Source organism: Orbicella faveolata, unplaced genomic scaffold (assembly GCF_042242905.1).
Source record: "Orbicella faveolata isolate gen_17 unplaced genomic scaffold, um_ofav_v1 contig_3, whole genome shotgun sequence".
NCBI classification, from domain to species: Eukaryota; Metazoa; Cnidaria; class Anthozoa; order Scleractinia; family Merulinidae; genus Orbicella; species Orbicella faveolata.
The window spans coordinates 7,801,324-7,815,000 of record NW_028301558.1 but is presented as its reverse complement, the minus strand read 5'-3'; the positions used below and the strand labels follow the sequence as shown (position 1 = coordinate 7,815,000).

Genomic DNA, 13,677 nt, shown 5'->3' with positions numbered 1-13,677 from the left:
AAACACTGTTGATCTTGATGTCCTCAATAGACTGCGAGCAGTCTCTCTTTTGCTCGGAAATCCGTTGGGGAAGAACGCAATGAAGAAAGCTAAACAAGTGTGACTTCCAGTGTGACATGCGAGTGGCTAGCGGCGGAGCTGCGAGTAGTGTGGGCGGCTCGTGGGGCTCGGACGCTCACGAACCGCTCGCGTGTATTGCGTTCTTTGCTTTCTTCCCCATGGATTTTCGAGCAAAAGAGAGACTGTCCGCAGTCTATGTCGTCAACCAAGAAGGTTGCTTGTACATGTAACGTCAGAGAACAGTTGTTTCTTTGTTGACTTGATTGCGATGAACCATTTCGAATTGATTAAGTGTGAATATATTACTCAATTAAGATGGCTCCGTATAGTTTTACGATAGCACGCGCGCATAGGTCGAAAGCTCAAGTAATCTGCGCGCGCTCAAAGGAAAACGTCAGTTTTTTTTCGATTTTTATGACGTCAACATGAGCACAAAAAAGGAAAACTGCCAGTGAATTTTCTCGCGTTTCCTTCGGTGAATTTTTTAAATTTGGCCCAGTTCCAGCCACATGCAATTCCTATAAAATATCCTATATTTGTTAAAATATGTCAAAGCTAATCTAATATATTAGGAGAATGACAAATATTGGAAAATAGACAAATATGGAAAATTTGACAGAATATTGGAAAAACCGTCCAAACAACCTTGACTTTTTATCAATTGAAAATGTCAGACAATGTCATTTCCATGCAGTGTGGCAAAATATGAAAAAATTTCACCGAAGGAAAGTATAAATATTAAGGTGTTTAGGCCAAAATGAAGAATATATCTGCCTGTCCTTAGATGAGATGTTGCCATGGTAACGGCCCTAATCCAAAAATTGACAACCAAAAAATAAGCCTTACTTTAACAGTACCTATACTAGTAAATCTCTGCGGGGAAAACTTTAAGAGGAATTAAGTGAGTTTCCTTTTCTAACTGGCGCTCTATAGGGTGGGTGTCCGTAAATACTCTAGGGAGCCACCTTAAATGGATAAAAAGATTAAATAAAATAATAAACTAATATCGCATAGATTTAAATAAGCTTAGGGATCGTCCGTAAACAGTGACAATTTTAATGCCCCTAACTTGAGGTTTTAATCCGTAGGGTTAAAGTTAAAGCCCACTGGCATTGCTAAGAAAACGCAAGGGCTAGAGAATACACGAGGAGATGTGACACCGTTGAAAACATTTATGAAGTTATCGGTTATACTTGTCCGAGACAATTATAAAGAAAGTACCGCTTCTTGCCCGATCACCAAAGCAAGTAATAATTCTCATTTTCATCTTATTTTTTGTCGTTCTTTATTTTTCCAGCCAATATCAGTGATTTTTTTTTCTTTGTCTTTGTTACCTTTTGACAGATCTTAAAAATAATAAAAAAATGTATCCAGCGTAGAGTGGTAATCAGTTAATACCACCAGGACAGCACTGCGCCTCGTAGGCTCAACAAAATTAAGCCCTGTTTGGCGGGTTTCCTACTTGGCTGCGTGACCAATTCTTCTTTTCTCTTTTTTTCCTTTTCTCTTTTTTTTCCCTTTCCTTTGGAAGATGATATTAGTGACTGCACAGATCCCAGCCTTGTATAATGTCTTTTCTTCTATTTATCAACTGTTTGTTCATATCATTTCGCCATGTTTGTATTTATGTGTATTTATTTACAATACCGTATCAACACGTACAACAGCGAAACACGTCGTTCGAATTCTCCTCAATTCTCATGTCTGTCGACCGTCTAAAACTTTAAATCACGGTTTGAATCATTGGAAAATTCATACAGTTCATCAATTTTGTGATTTTCAATATCTTCTCTTTTTTTTCGGTAATCGAGTACGGTTGAACCTGTATAAGTGGACACCTTCGGAAAATGAGCTGCTTCTCTATGTGAAAACGTTCGTGCGAAATCTATTCAACGTAGATCATTTCTGCGGTAAGATATTAAGTGCTTGCGTCAGAAATCCAAAGAATTACTAGCTTGACACGGTGCAAGCGACTGTAAAACGGCCTTAGGCTAGGTGGCGCGATGTTGGAAACCCGGAAGGAGGGGGAACTCCTATACGAAAAGATTGGATCGTCGTCTTGGGTGCAAATTTAGGATTCTGGTCTCACTTAGGGTGTTGATGACGAAACGTCACCATTCTTAGCTGTCAAAGCATCCTTTAGGGTGCACTGGAAGAAACAATGATAGAAGAAACGCTTTTATTTAGTTCTGTTTTTAGGCTTGATTTCCGCTGATCCCTCGAGTACGCGAGTCGGGTCTATAATTCAAGTGCGCGCGGGATCCTTCCTTGAACGGTGGCTAGTAATCGAACCGATTCCGTTTTAAGTGGTATCTTTTAGGGACCTAATGAAAAACGAGCAGCACCCATTTTTCCGACGAGCACCCACCCCCTCTCCCCACCCCCCGGGTTCCAAAGGTCTGACAGGAATTGACCCAGTGAAGGAGTGAAATCGTTCCCCCACTACAACTTGAAAAACAATATTTTCCAACTTAAAAAGCCACTCGACCACAACACTAGCAAGTAGAAGAAGAAGAAGAAGAAGAAGAAGAAGAAATAATTAGAAACAGCGTTGAAAAGCTTTCACATCCTCCTGCCTTTTATTTAGTTACTAAAACAAATAGTTTTAAACAATTACAACACACCCAGTAATCACAGAAACCACTCGTTTGATATAATTCAGCAATTTATCACTGTCCCATTTTAAGTGATCACGCAAGAACGGAAGTTTTGTCTGGAATTAATCTAAGCCTGAGGTTTAGGAACTTCTTCAACAAAAATCCGGGACACTGACTGCCAGCCTGTCATGGCGTCAGCCTTAGCACCATGAGCACAGTCACCAACCCAGAATCCCACGCGCACCTTCCCTTTGTGGATGTTGTTACAGTGCCCTTCAATATTTCGGACACGGTGCAGATCTTGGCCGTTGCCTTGCCACATATACACAATACCGTCAATTGGCAGGGGAGATGAGCACTCAGCACCGTTGAAAGTGAAATACCAGCGTTTGCAGCAACCTGTGCACCTGTAGATTCTGAGGGCACCAGTCCAGTAAACATGGAGAGCTGTATCCGAGAAGTTTTTGGTGAAAACACAGTCCTGTAAAAACAGAAACAAGAAAGTAATTGAAATAAAAAAAGAAACGCAATTAACTTGAAGAAAGAAGTATTTTATTCCGAATAGGTTGGTAGATTTTACGGGACTAGTTTAATTTAACTTTCGCTGCCTTGAGGGTGTTTTAAGCTTAATTTACTAGTGACCTGTTGCTAACCTATCTTACTGTGTCCTTACAAATATTGCAATTGTGGAATAGAAATTCACCTTGATCAGGCCGTTATCTTTGCCGTCATGCACGTTTTTCCATGCGCACTCTTTCCAGTTCCTATAAGACATCAGACCAGGAGTACCAGGAATTCCACTTGCTCCATTCTCTCCACACTGCCCCTTTTGGCCGGGAGGGCCTTGGATTCCAGCTTCTCCTTTGGCGCCATTCTTTCCATTGATACCAGGAGTTCCTGGAGTTCCCTGGGGTCCAGTCTTCCCCGGACTGCCTCGGTCACCTTTGGCTCCGTCACGGCCATCACGGCCATCACGACCTGGTGCCCCAGGAGACCCAGGCTTTCCGTGCATACCAGGAATACCACCATAACAGAAAGCAGGAGGTTGCTGCTTTGAAATAAGAACAACGTACGCTAGTTATCGAGGCTTGACATCATAGATGCAAATGCACGATTTACTCCCGTTACAGTGTCTTATTTATTCTGTGCTTGTTGCAAAGTGCCCTAACCCAGCTCCAGGCCAGAAGAATGATTTAATTTCAAACAAAAACAATTTGATCACGAAGATCAAGGCCGAAGCAAGTAACAAACAAACGAAGGCACTTGCACCGGACATTTTTTGGGTTTTTGTCGTTTTTAGTAAATACCTTGGAAGAAAATTTAACCATGGAAATTGCCTCAGTCGTATTTTTTTTTCTGGCTACGGTACTTAAGATCAATTTTGCAATAGCTCTGTATCGGAAAGCTTATAAGAATGTCACAATGCGATGTGGATACGCTAGGTCAAGCATTTGTTGCTCATGTGGGGATCTTAGACTTTTCATATGTCGGCAAGAAGTGTATCATTGAATCAAAATCAATATTGCAAGGAAATATTGTTTCACTTTCGTCAAAAATAACTTACCATTTTGTACGACGGTTGATTGGTTTTGTTATTGGCTGTGGTACAGTAAAACAACAAAAACATCGCAAACAGCGACAACAAGGACATCACAGAGACTTTGTGTGAACTAAAGGCCATTTCTTAATTCTTCACGAGCTTTCTATGGGAAAACGTTTATAAAGCTGAGGTTAAAAGAAATTGTACAAAAGGTAGTATACGTAATGCTGATGGCGAGGGACAAGTCAATCGCAATTAAATTTGAAGGTTGAGTAATTTCTGCTTTGATTTGGACTGATTTCAACATTGTTTTCGTAGTTTGGAATCAATGCTTCTATCCAAGTGATAATTCATTGATTGTAGCGAACGATTTTTTTAATTGAGGCATCGGGGTTAAATTTTTCACTGCATGGCAAAAAATTGATTCATGTATTGAGAAAACTATAGCTACATAATGTAGTACAGCAAGAAGATCCGAGGAAACGACGGCATACCTGTAGGCTTAAGGGATTGCTTTTCTGTTCCAAGCACCAGTTGAACAACTCGCTGTAAAGGAATGATAATAAGTAAGTGACGTGTGCAGTAGAGTTTTCAGCCTTTGTGTTGACTTTGGTTCGTGTTCGGACCAGTTTACTGTTGACCATGAGTCGAGCTGTTTCAATAGTACATTACATCACTGATAATGTTGATGACATTTGTTTTGTCTTCATCTAATAAGAAGAAACTATTTTAATTTCCTGTTACATTGCAGCAAACAAATATCACGTTTTATGCCACAGTTAGGATTGTGCTGAGTTTTTGAAAATATGACCTCGAAGTATTTTGTAAAACATTAATGACGATAACTTCTCACCCTTAGCGATTCATCGAAAAAGTATCTTTGAAGTCTTAAAAAAGAGCGATTATCAGTTTTGCATTTCTTAAGGAGTTAGGATCCTTTCTTTTGTTATGCTTGTCAATACAGACGATTTTGACTTGTTTGACAAAAGGAAAAGGAAGTTAAAACGTAACAATAGATCGAAATAGGTTCGTCTCTTCACAGGACCGGAGAAATTGTTTTCATAAAGCGGGAAGGGATTATTTATTGGAACAACGTTATGCAGCTGATTATGATTATCTTTTATCAGTGCACATGAAAATTGGATGATTCAAGATTATCTTGACTTTTGCATTTCAAGGTTTATGTTTGGTGATGATTATTCACATCTCATGTGTGTGTTTTTTTCCAGCTGATTGTTTATGTTAACAAACACGTTTTATGAACGCAACTGTTATTTACTCACGTAACCTCCAATATTTACTTTGTACAAAAGCGTGAAAGTGTTTCTTTTCGCGAATAACTTGGAAATGTTTAATAGTAAGGACTTTTCTTTTGTTTACCAAGACAACCTTTTTTGCTCCGCAGTTATAACTCGGTAAATCTATTGATAAATTGCAGTGCATTTTCTTTAAATGAGCCTAAATTAAAGAATAAATACATACATACATATACATACATATACCTTTTGATATTAGGCAGGTATGAATATGGCAACCTTAGGGCTGGGGTGGACCTGCCATAAAATGTAACTACTGTGGAACCTCGCCTTACGACCACCCAGTTAATACAGACACCTTGTTATTATGGCCACTTCATTCTGGTCCGAGTAAAAGCTCAGTCAGTCATCTTCTTATTTGAAGAACCCGTTTAATACGACCACCCCGTTAATACGGCCAGATTTTTGTGTCCCGTTGGTGACCGGACTAACGGGGATCCACTGTAACCTAATATTTTACGAAGAAAGAAAATCTTAAAAATATAAAAAGACTCTGGCTTTTAGAATTAATTAAACAAGCCTCTTTGTCAAATTGTATATGGTCGAGAAACCTGCAGGCGCTTTTTTTGGTGAGAAATCACACAAGAAAATTCCAGTATGCCATGATAAAATAATGTACTGGGCTCGAGTATAAAAAAACGTTTATGGGTGGAAGGCCATGTTCGTAAAAAATCTATGTGTGCGGGGTCTTCTCTGGTTGTCTAGTCCACAACGAACATGCGCCCATACCACAATGGATCTTTGAGCTCGTAAGAAAGTGTTTCATGTTGAGATAACTATTAATTGCAAAGTTTGCCTCTGTAGTTGTTCCATTGTAGCTGCTCGTCTCTGTCAATTTCTAAATTTGATACCAATTCCAATGGTCGGGTACTTAATACAATCATGTTATTAGTTTTTTAGGCACTCAGTAGGTATAATTCAGATCTTTCCAGGATATTAACTCATAAATTGGTTTTGCTATTCCTTTTTCGGTTTATCTTTTGGAATTTCTGGTCAATTTAATTGGAAGGAAACCTTTATGTCGCTCTTTTATACATCCCTTATAAAGACGTTGAACTGGCGCTGCTTGGGCAAAATGTTATACAATTTATTTGCTGGTGTTAGTTAATACCGCGCATAAGTTTTCGATAGGTTAAGAATCTCGTCTAGCGCACTTCGGAGGCTATATCCGCGTTAGACAGGGGTCTAATCGATTAGCCCAATAATCTTTTCAGTGAATTATCATACATATCTTAATTCTGATCTTAGAAATTACCCAGTCGTTACTTCCTTGATCCCTCAGACTGGTTTGTGAAACAGCATTTATAATAGCATTCAGTAATATCATGCTTCCAATCGAAGCTCGCAATTTCCATGGTGTAGATTTCGACGTGTTATAATATTTTAATAAAGTCATCTCTGAAACTTTTAGTGCTAGATAGTCGATAAGGAAAAGCGAACCATCGTGATATACGTATCTGTTTGTCTTCTATAGTTTACATGTAACGGTCGTAAATTTGCTACTGACTATCTGGTTATAATTGTTCGAGCCCTGATTTTCAATGTCTTGTTTATACCTTCTCTTCTTTTTCATACAACATTGGATTTCTATATTTTGTTAGCTTGACCCTGTACATGCAAGTTCGATAAAATAAAGGTAGAATTGACGTGACGGTTGAGGCCGAATACTGAACTACGAAGGTGAAAAATCACATCAGCAGGCAAATGTGTGCCGTAAAAAAATCGTAGAATAAAATCCTTCACGCCGCGCCATTTATTAGACTGAAAATATGAACGTACGATAATGTCAAAGCGAAACATAAATTGAAATAACTGTCAATATATATTCTCGTGATTTGGGACGAATAAATATTCAGTAACTGCAAGGAGAAAAAATGTAGTTTTGTAGCTATCCATTTGTTTACTTAAGTTAATCTTTTATCTATATTCTCTCCACGTCCGAATCATGAATCATGCTTTTTGATTTTTTATAGCTTAAAATGTTACACTTTTTCTAATTGACTTTGCGTTTGTAATCGTTGGTATCTTCGCACTTTTGAAATGAGTAATTGCTTTCTTCTACTTCTGAGGGTTTGCATTAATAACTCTTGTTTTTCCATGCTTGTCAACACAGTCAGACGATTGTGGTTGCCAAAAAAGGTCGTTTGAAAGGTTGCTCATTTGTCACTGATAATAGCACCCTGCGTCATAGAGAAAACTCCGTACGTGATTAATTGTCCGAAAAGTTTACAGTTTATCAAAGAACATTTGACGTTCCAACACGACCGTATTTCTTTGGCATTGACAATGATTGTTCAGTATCACGAGTTTGATTGGTTTCTAAAGATTTTCCCTCTTTGCATTAATAAATATGCCATCAAATACGATTGTATGTTTTGGCTAATTTGATCCAAACGCAGTCCACTGTTGCAACCGTTTACTTTATTTGTTTATTAAGTATTTCCGAAAACGATTTCGAACGAAACAAATCACTTTTCAGTAGGACTCTAAAAATATTCATTACCCTTGACCAGGTTTTATATTGCCCCGCAATTATAATTTTGTACGTCCTCTCAGTGGAAATGTTTTCTTTAATTAAGCAGCACAAGATGTCGAATTATGCAAACACAGTATTTAGTTTCAATGAATCATCACAAAGAAAGACTCTGATCTGAAAAAATCTATTGCTCTTCTAGATATCTATTACTCTTTATATTACCTAGCATTTGTAGTCTCGTACTTAGTTTCTGCTATTATTTTTCTTCAATTCACCAGCACTACGCCATTAAAATAGACACTGGAGTCAAGATACCGAGTTATACAAATATTCACTTTCAATGAATCATCGGAAGGCTAACTCTTCTGTTTCCGTTTTAACGCCTGAAATGCGGCCGGCTTTACTATTTTTTTTTTCCTGATTTTGGTTTGGGCTGAATACTATTCAATCTGCATTAATTCTCGATCTCTAACGAACATAATGTAAACTATCTCTCGGCGATGTAAAAGTCTGAGTAGAATTCATTTCTGTTGAACATGCATGTCCTTTTCCGAAAATTACCAACTTAAACTTGCTGTGAATGTCTGATCATATTGATTGCGTTCTCAGATTTATCGGTTGGTTTAAGCGCTGCTACTGTACTGTTATTGGTTTATTCACATGTTTAAAAAACGATACTCGTCGATTGCGAAAAGTTAGAAACAAAGATATCTTCAAGTTCTTTCCAGCCTCTCAATATACAACTAATTTATAGCGCATCCAATATTCAATATACTTAGCTGTACTGGACACATCTTGACCCTGCTGTTATTGGTTATTATGCCAACCAACAAAGCGGACAACGGTGTTTCACTTAGCAGATGTTCAAAGGTTTTTTGAATTTGTGCTGCTTTGAAACCTAAATTAATCGAGAAATTATACTCTGCAATAGACAATGTCATGGCACGATATGAACAAGGTCCTTGCGTATCTTTTTCGTTTGAAAAATTTCACAGTGATTAAAGTTTCACTTACCTGCGCATGATTGTCCTGTATTTTTCTATTGACGGTACATGTAGCATTTCGGAGAATACTGCTGCTGTTTCATACTACAGAGTAAAATCAGATCCTTTGGGGTTAATTTCAAGATCGGTTAACAATCTACGCATCCTGCTGAAGGTATCTGGCATTCCCAAATATCCTCTTCACACTAACCTGTGCGAAAAAGTGTGTATGACGTCACAACCAGTTCCCAGGACCATGCTTGTGCTATTCGCTTGGAGTACAACTAATACCAAAAGGACTAGGCTGAGCATGAATTAAGTCCCAGAAATAAGGTGCTTGTAGTTAGATGGAGCTCAGTAGTCGAAATTGACCTTTTTAAGCACCCTTTGTGGTTGATTGTCAATCCGGGTGACTCAGTATTTTAATTACAGGTTGAATGTTGCAACTTTATCACTAGCTCCCCGTTGCATTGCTTGCTTTTATCAGATGTCTACTCTATCTTTATCACTCAGCTTTTGCATAAAAATTCCGTTTTTTTCACACCAAACATTTCTCATCCTTTTTAATATCAATCTGAAGAACAAAATATTTAGTTTCGTTTGCTGAGAACATCACAAAAAAATCGTAATAGACCAACCACGTCAGTGTTAGGGTAAGTTGGGCGATGTGTCATGGCCGCTGTTATTCATTAAAAACTGCTCATGGAAATAAGATAAATGGATAACTAATCTATTGACAGTTAAGCTCAGGCAAAGGTGAGGTCAAAAGAAAAAGGGTAGGAAGTGAGCTTAACTTGGTGGAGGTGGGCTGAACTGGCAGTGTGTGTCGAGTTCTGTAGACTGAGAGGAACACACCCTGCCTTCTTTTTGTTCTATCGGTGTGTATTCGTGGTTAAGTACTTCACCGTGAAAGCTCGTGACCATTGTTCAATGTAAATTTGCTATTGTGATATCGGTCACAGGATAGACTTGTAACTACTGCTGATTCTCATTTGCCCATACATAAGTACGAGTGCTATTCAAGGTTAGAGTACCTGTCACTCCCTAATTGAACTAGCCCTTTCCAGGTCCAAATGACTCCACTTCTTCTCATAAAGTCTATTGGACTAATTAACCTAGGATAAACTACATTTGGTCTAGTTGGTAGGAGTCATAAAAAATTTCATTTGCTGGAAATAAATTCCTTTTTTCTTATTCAGATCTACGCAAGAATCATGGAAATCGTGTGCACTGCGTACCAGCACTGTACTGTATAACTGAAGGACAGCCTCTTGCAATGGTAAGAAACGTGGCCGCTGCTAACGTGTCTGTTTAATCATTTATTGCTGTGCCTGCCGTTATGCGAGCCATGGATTATTGTATAATACAATACAATTGGGTTCCTTTTTTCAGTGTGATCACTCCGCCTTTTATCTGCTTTTATTTAACAACAGTAGTGTAAAGTTACAAGCTAGTCAACATTTAAATCTGATCAGTGACAAAACTTGAAGCAAAAAAAAAAGATGTGCAAAAACTGTTCAATTAGTATTGAGACAAGGCTTAGAGTCTCTAATCCTTTACAAAAGATATTTGTGTGCGTTGTTAAATTAGAACCAGTTATAATCACAAAACTGTAGTAAGACAGCCAATCTGCTCATGCTTCATTTATTTGAAAAAACGAAAAGTTTTAACAAGTGCCAATCGAACATTTTATTCCACAATAAGCATTTAAACACTGAAACTGTTTTGCATCGAAAACTAGTCCTGAGGCTTGGGAACTTCTTCAACAAAGATCTGGGACACTGATATAAATCCTGAGTAGGCATCGGCACCTCCTCCATAAACCTTACCGCCACTACGGCAATCCCCAACCCAGAATCCCACGCGCACCTTGCCTGTGTGGATGTTGTTACAGTGTCCCTCAATATGACGGACCCGGTGGGGAATTTGGGACCTAACGCCCCCTAAGAAGACAATACCATCAATAGGTAGGGGATCTGCACATTCAGCACCGTTGAAGGTGAAATACCAGCGTTTGCAGCAACCAACGCACTGGTAGATTCTAAGGGCACCAGTCCAGTAAACATGGAGGGAAGTGTCAGAGGAGTTCTTGGTAGACACACAGTCCTAAAAAAAAAGAAACGTTTATCTGAATTGTACATTCTCAGGCAGTTCTCTAGATGTCGTTATAATCATTTTGTTGTCATGGTTGTAACTGTGTGTTGTATCAGTGTTTGAACTAGGAATTCCTAAAGCCAGCAGTAGAGAGCAGTTCTTAAAGACATCATTCGGATTTCAGTTTCCGTGGCATTACGTGGAATTTGAAAGATTACCTATTTATAATTCAGTGTAAAGAGAAAATCAAAGAGATTTGAGAGCCTATATGTGAATGCAAAGGCCTTTGCCTGATGCAATTCTTATCGATGTAAGCCATTTGAAATTCAATAACTGAAACAAAATTTATTCCCTGCCTTGTTTCTATGCGCTGTTGCCGGGCGCTGTTGCGCTTCTTCGGTATAGAGCCTGAAACAGGGAGCACAGTGCTTGATGGTTAGGCGGCTTGCGTAGCAAGCGCTCTTGTTTGAACACTCAGCATTATGGCCACGCCAAAATCGGGTCAAAAGCAAAAAATATCGACAAAGCTACCTCCGACACCCGACTTCTTTTGCTCTCGCTGCTAGTTTCGTGCAAGCAGATCTTTAATCGTACGCACTTTACTAGAGAAACGCTTGCTATACGGGTTCCTTAATGGTTAGGTTGGAGTCTGATTTTCGAGGACTATATGAAGGCTCGCAATACCATGAACACTAAGGTAAACTGATGGGTACCTCACTCCAGTCAAGGAGGAACTCCTGGGAACCAGGAGTATCCAACGTAGAGTCATAATGTTAATATCAGCAGGACAGCACTGCGCCTCGTTCGCTTAACAAAGTTAAGCCCTGTTCGGCGGGTTTCCTACTTGGCTTGGTGACCAATTCTGCGGTAGTATAATAACTTCTTTTTTTTCTTTTCTCTTTTTTTTTCTTTCCTTTGCAAGGTGATATTTAGCGACTGCAGAAATCCCAGCCTTGGATAATGTCTTTTCTTCTATTTATCAACTATTTGTTCATATCATTTCGCCGTTTGTACCGAGTTATGTGTATTTAAGTACAATACCGTTTAAACAATAACGAAACACGTCGCTCAAATTCTCCTCAATCTCATGTCTGTTGATCGTCTAAAACTTTAAATCATGGCTTGAATCATTGGAAAATTCATGCAGCTCATCAATTTTGAGATTTTCAATATCGTCTTTTGTTTTTCAGCAATGGAGTACGGTTGAACCTGTATAAGCGGACACCTTCGGGAAAGGAGCTGCTTTTCTATGTGAAAACGTTCTGGCGAGAATCAATTCAATGTAGATCATTTCTGCGGTAAGATATTGAATACGTGCGTCAGAAATTCAAAGGATAACTAGGTTGACACGGAGCAAGCGACTGAAAAACGGCCTTAGACGGCGCGATGTTGGAAACCCGGGGGGAGGGGGAACTCCCATATGAAAAGGTGGTATCGTCGTCTTGGCTACAAATTAGGGATTCTGGTCTCACTTAGGGTGTTGAAGACGAAACGTCACCATTCTTAGCTGTCAAAGTATCCTTTAGGGTGCCCTCGAAGAAATAATAATAATAATAATAATAATAATAATAATAATAATAATAATAGAAACGTTCTCATTTAGTTCTGTTTTTAAGCTTGATTTCCGTTGATCTCTCGAGTACGGAAGTCGAGTCTACAATCAAGAGAAAATGAGGGACAGAGAGGGAGACTCCCAGTCCAGGCCTTGGGATATGTCAATTCCGCTAAAGTTATTTTAGGGTTGCCGAAAACAGCGGGAGTGCCTTTTCTTTTTACGCCCGCATGATACCATTATTCTTTAGGTGATCAGGCAATTTAGTAACGGCGGTCCACAGGGAAATACGCTTTGTCGATAGAAGCGCCTTTTACGGGTGCATTAGAGACAGTTGGTATTCCTGGCTGGATAAATCAATGTGGGAGATATATTTTTACATCTCCTTGGGAATGAAATGGCACATGCAGACGGGCGGAAATGTAGTTCTGAGTGGTCAACAAAACGTTCCGGCGGAACATGTTATAAAGGTCGTGGCTGCTGTTATGGACTATGCACTGTGGCTTTTTCAAATGGAGTTTACAAGTCGATGGACTTCGACACTGATGTTGGCAAGGACAATGAGATTTTCTCCTCACACTGAAGAGAGAAAGCTTACATTAGTGCAAATTAACCGAAGGTGAAGAAAACGTGGCATGAACATGATCAAACGAAGATGACACCTCCGTTTTTTCTGGTTTTCTCTGTTGGAAAAGCAGTCAGAAGAAGTTGTCCCTTTCGCTCAGTTCAATGTACTTTAGTTGCTGGTACAAAATCATTTTTTGTCGCTTGAATGCGAGTTATTTTGTCGTTGAACAGAAAAATTGTTTCTGTCGCTGATCACTACCGCGTTGTGAGTTGTTCTGTTTCTCTGTGAATTCAAAATTATTTCTGCCCGGGTTTCTTTCGGTTATCGCTTCGCTCCGAGCTACAGGAGTTGTTTTGTCGCTGTATCAGTAGTCACAACTAGTTCTGTTGCTACATTCCCATGATCGCCATGCTTCTAGCTGTTTAATCGCTGTGCCGGCATTCAAAATTATTTCTCTCGCTGAGCGCTACTCCAAGGTATTTGTTATTGTA

The 13,677-nt window shown here is 39.1% G+C and overlaps 1 protein-coding gene across 2 annotated transcripts; it reads right to left on the bottom strand.

Annotated features, from left to right (window-relative positions):
- Positions 1-2,611: 2,611 nt before the first annotated feature.
- On the bottom strand, positions 2,612-4,749 carry LOC149106231 (uncharacterized). Of its 2 annotated transcripts, none has more exons than XM_089297766.1 (4): positions 4,692-4,749; positions 4,222-4,360; positions 3,361-3,708; positions 2,612-3,138 (listed from the first exon to the last, which is right to left on the bottom strand). In XM_089297766.1, the coding sequence occupies exons 2-4, from the start codon at positions 4,336-4,338 to the stop codon at positions 2,785-2,787; spliced, it is 819 nt and encodes a 272-aa protein (XP_089153892.1). In that variant the 5' UTR covers positions 4,339-4,360; positions 4,692-4,749; the 3' UTR covers positions 2,612-2,784. The 2 variants fall into 2 exon arrangements, with proteins under 2 accessions (XP_089153892.1, XP_089153893.1); XM_089297767.1 differs by having other exon boundaries at positions 3,361-3,705.
- Positions 4,750-13,677: the final 8,928 nt, after the last annotated feature.

Excerpts from the sequence above, each read along its gene's own strand:
- LOC149106231 (XM_089297766.1), bottom strand. The coding sequence starts at position 4,338 with ATGGCCTTTAGTTCACACAAAGTCTCTGTGATGTCCTTGTTGTCGCTG. Across the intron at positions 3,709-4,221 it reads ATCAACCGTCGTACAAAATG|CAGCAACCTCCTGCTTTCTG; the intron begins GTAAGTTATTTT and ends CTTATTTCAAAG. Across the intron at positions 3,139-3,360 it reads AAGATAACGGCCTGATCAAG|GACTGTGTTTTCACCAAAAA; the intron begins GTGAATTTCTAT and ends CTGTTTTTACAG.